The sequence below is a fragment of the Nannospalax galili genome, unplaced genomic scaffold, assembly GCF_000622305.1.
Source record: "Nannospalax galili isolate Female #2095 unplaced genomic scaffold, S.galili_v1.0 scaffold1938, whole genome shotgun sequence".
Lineage (NCBI taxonomy): Eukaryota > Metazoa > Chordata > Mammalia > Rodentia > Spalacidae > Nannospalax > Nannospalax galili.
The window spans coordinates 158900-163516 of record NW_008341479.1 but is presented as its reverse complement, the minus strand read 5'-3'; the positions used below and the strand labels follow the sequence as shown (position 1 = coordinate 163516).

At 44.8% G+C, this 4617-nt stretch overlaps 1 gene segment (V, D, J or C); it reads left to right on the top strand.

The window, feature by feature from the left end:
- Positions 1 to 230: 230 nt before the first annotated feature.
- On the top strand, positions 231 to 731 carry LOC103737411. The segment is given in 2 exon segments: positions 231 to 320; positions 421 to 731. Coding segments are annotated over 2 exon segments (354 nt in total).
- Positions 732 to 4617: the final 3886 nt, after the last annotated feature.

Here is a 4617-nt window from a genome sequence, read left to right as displayed (position 1 = left end):
CATTGAATACGTTATATACCCATCTACATGTCTGTGCTATTACCTCATCTGTAAAACTTTTATTACCACACTAATCGAGGACATGTGGCCTGTCTAGCATTGCATTTTCCAGGCATCAAACTGGAGACCTTGCTTTATAGCAGCGGTTCATGCAAATAAGACCTCCCTGTGCTTATGAAAACCAGCCCAGCCCTGAGCCTGCAGCTCTGAGAGAGGAGCCCAGCCCTAGAGTCCCAGGTGTTCCCATTCAGTGATCAGCACTGAACACAGAATCACCATGGAGTTGAGGCTGAGCTGGCTTTTCCTTGTTCTGTTAAAAGGTAATTTATGGAGAATTTACTGAGTGTGTGAGTGGTCATGAATGAGTGGGTCATTGAGAATGCTTGACACATTCCTGACTATGATTGTTTGAATTTCCAGGTGTCCAGTGTGAGGTGCAGCTGGTGGAGTCTGGTGGAGGTTTGGTCCAGCCTGGGGGATCCTTGAAACTCTCCTGTGCAGCCTCTGGATTCACCTTTAGTGATTATCACATGAGCTGGTTCCGCCAGACTCCAGAGAAGAGGCTTGAGTGGATCTCAAGCATTAGTAATGATGGCAGTGATACAGAATACACAGAATCTGTGAAAGGCCGATTCACCATCTCCAGAGACAATGCCAAGAACACCCTGTACCTGCAAATGAACAGGCTGAAATCTGAGGACACGGCCACTTATTACTGTGTAACACAGTGAGTGAAAGTAACTGCTAACTCAGACACAAACCTCCCTGTGGGAGGCTCAGGACCAGCAGGGGGCACTGATGACACACTGGACTCAGCTTCAGCCCAGGGCAGGGACAGAGGGCAGGAAGGGCTGGACTCCCCCATGTCTAGACTGCCTTCATGTGTCAGAGAACAGTTTTTACTGGGCCCTTATCTAGAATAAAGGACTGTACTAATCACTGATGCAAATCTGAATATATTTAAAAGTTTTGTTTTTCACTGTGATGTATACATCAAACTAGATGATGCACTTTGATCTGAATAAGCTTCAGAGCATCACACAGGGCATAAGTGACACAGCTGCTGTGGTCTGTGAACCATGAGTTCTGATACTCTTCACTCTCGTCATGTTTTTAACACAAAGAGTGAACATCAGACCCAGCACTGACCCTGCTGACCCTGCTGACCTGCTGGTTAAAAAAATTGTGCTAGCAGCCATTCGTCTACCACTGACAGGAGCTGAGCCTCAGTTACCTGCTGGCGGCTCATGAGGAACACACTCTCCACGGTACCCTGTACCTCACTTCCCTTCACTGGTCACAGCACTCACTCAGCTGTCCCACTGGTCAAAGTAATGTTGTGGGAGACCATTCATCTGGTACTGATGGAAGCTGAGCCTCAGGCACCTGCAGGCAGCTCAGGACCAACATGCTCCTCAAGGTATCCCTGTGCCTCAATTTCCCTTTCTCAGAATGAAGCCAAATCAGGCTGTTGGTTGCAGGTCTCAAGATCTGTCCTGGTCCTGCCAGATGTTTGTGTTTATATCTTTTTAATCTCTCTTGTTCTTAGTGTTTGATCCAATAAATTACACTGCATGTCAGCCACATACGTGATCTCTTTTCCCCAGGCTTCCTTCACAGAGCTTTTATTTACAATGGTTCACATTCACTTGTTATCTGCAGAACTAGGTATCAGGCTCTGGGGATCTCCCACTGTGTCTCCTAAGGAAACCAGGGAAAGGACAGTGAGTTCGTTTCAACCACACTCCTGGAACCTTCTGTGTGGACTCACTGGGAAAAGCAATTGGATATTCAAAGTAAGGAGATGATGTGCGTCAATTCATCTTTGGGGTCAACTGGAAACTTTCCTTCCTCTGATCAGAATTTCATGGAGCTGCCTGACTTGTGCCTATGGACAAGCTGAAGCTGGGCCCCCGTGGTGAGTACATTTCCAACACAGAGACAAATCTCCTTGCAGGGTGTTTAGGACCAGCAGGGGCCACAGGAGGATCTAGGAAGCCCTGCAGTAAGCCCCATGCCAGATACCTGCCAATGGATCCTGTGCCTGATTTAATGACAGAACCTGTGGTTTCCTTTTCCTGAGTAGAAATTCTCTGGAGATCCTTTGCTATAGAATTACATACAAATAGGTGTTTAAATGCCTGCTGTGAATAACGTGATTCTAGGAGCACCTGAATTGTCCATTTCCAGTTTTCTTGGCACACAAAGGAGTCACACATAAGTGTTACACTTTCCATATTTTGACATGTGACTATGTATATATCATATCGTACCCATGCCCTGAATTATTCATGTATCATTGTGAAGAGGGAGCAGCATGTATGCAAGTGTCAGATTGAGTAGATATCTGCAGTGAAAGAGTACTCGTCAGACATGACTTTGCCATTGTATACATAAACATGCAGGGTCATAAACAACGCATAAGGTCTGTACATGATCAAGCCAGCTACAATCTCAGCATGGATACAAGAGGGTCTCAGGAATTCCATCCCTTTAAAGTTATGAGCAAATGATGGCTGCTGGTGGAGGAGGAATCACTTTACTTCAAGGATCAAGGTTGAGGCTACCCATTCTCCAGTAGATGGTCCTACATAATGCACATACTGGCAGGACTAAGTTTTTTTTAAAAAGTATGTGAAGGATGATTTGGAAGCACTCATCAAGAAATTCCAATGGACTCTCATATGAACATTTGAAATTTGACCTGTTCTGACTGTTTTCTAGTTCCCTGTTTAGATCTTGGAATGGTAATTACTCTTGCCTTTACTTCTCCTTTACATCTCCTATTCACCAATCAAGGACTTTCTTTTCTACACACCGATAAGAGGTATGCAATTTGGGGGTCTTTTAGATGGACCCATTGAAGGGGTACCCCAATTGCCTCACCCTTTGTCCCTGTTCAGCATGGAAGAAGCCAGAGCAGTCTGCATCCCAACACTCTATCAGCCATCTGGATAACCTCTTCAGAGGATGGTGTGATAAGAATAGGAGGTAGGCGTTGGCTAGGCAGTTAGGGTAAAAAGATGCCAAAGAAAAGTAGCCAGTTTCTTGGCTAAAAGTCAAAATGTCCTTGGATCTCTTAGCAACACACTCTGTTCCAAAGGCCAAAAATGTCGAATGGATTTGGGAGCTTTTAGCTAATCCTTAAAAGATTTTAGGCTTACCTCTTTGAGGGGGGGATGTTATAGTAGCAAAAAGCCCCATAAAAAAAGAAAGTGCATGAAGTTATCAGAAAAAAAGTGATAGGGAGATATGGGAGGAGTTGGAGGGGAGGGAGTGGGCATGGATTTTATCAAAACACCTCATATGCATGTATGAAATTCTCAATAAATTATTTCAAAAACCTAAAATTAAATGCTATTTTAAAAATAAATATTTTCAGGGTTCAAAGAAAGAAAAGTGTATGAAATTGGGAATAAAAGGGGTGGTGGGGACAGTGAGGAACTGGAGGGGAGGGTGTGGGGGTTCAACACGGTCAAAACAAGTTAGTCGCATGTGTGAAATATCCAAGCCCAAAAAAAGAGTTTATAAAAACAAATGAAGTGTAATTATTTGTTCTTTGTAGATCTGTGAGAATTCTGCTCTGAATCTGTCTAACTCTTGGATTATTTCATTACGAACTTAATTATTAATTCTATCTTATTGCTTCATCTGGGTTTAATTTCACTAGTTAATCGAATTTCTTCATTTTCTCCGTTTTTCAGCTTAGTTGAATATAGACTATTAATAACATTTTATTGATTCTTCAAGGATTCTATAAGGTGTATTTTGATCATGTTCAGACTCCATCCGCTTCTCAGGCCACACCCTGATTGTGACCACACCCCAAGCCTGGCTCTTACCACCTTTCCACCTCTCAAGCTGTTTGTGAGGTTTGCTATATGAGTCCTAACCGGGGACACGCTCTCTGCAGTCTCGTGTTTTCCACATGTTTGTCAGTTGGGGCCTTCTGTGTTCATCATTTTCTGTTCCATGAGGAAATTTCACTGGTAAGAGTTGAGAGACGCTGTGTTCCCCAGAGGTCCTAGCTCCTCCAAGGGGCAGGGCCTGCTGCAGAGAACTGACGTGGAGAATTACTGCGGAAGGAGGGGCTTGTGGCACCAGCTTGGGACCGAGGCCACGAGCTGCCAGGAATGCAGAAGTGGGCTTGGGGAGCACACAGCAGCTGAGCATACTCAGGGACAGAATGGCCTGGCACTTACAGACCTGGGGAGAGACTGCTGGTTCCCTGAGGTGTGGGTAAAAGCTAGTAGTGAGCATGGGCATGCCACGGGAGAGATCTGATATGGCGGGCCCTGAGCCGAGGGGCGAGGAGCTAGGTACTGGGTGTTCTTTTCTTTGTAAGTCTCTCCTCTCCCTCCCCCATGATAATAATGAATGCACATAAAGATATGTTATATGGTTTCCTGACAGTGCAAGAGACCCAGAGAGAACTCTGCTGACAGACACATTCGTATAGCAGTCACCCCTCATCAAGGAAGCTCCTTTTATGGTGTTTCGGAGATTATTACAGAGTTCCACAACAGCTCAAAGACTGTTTTCTACTGTTCATTCTTGGTTCTTCTTATTCTGTTGGCCCCCAAGAATGCTCATGTGACATTCCTCTGTGGCTGTGCA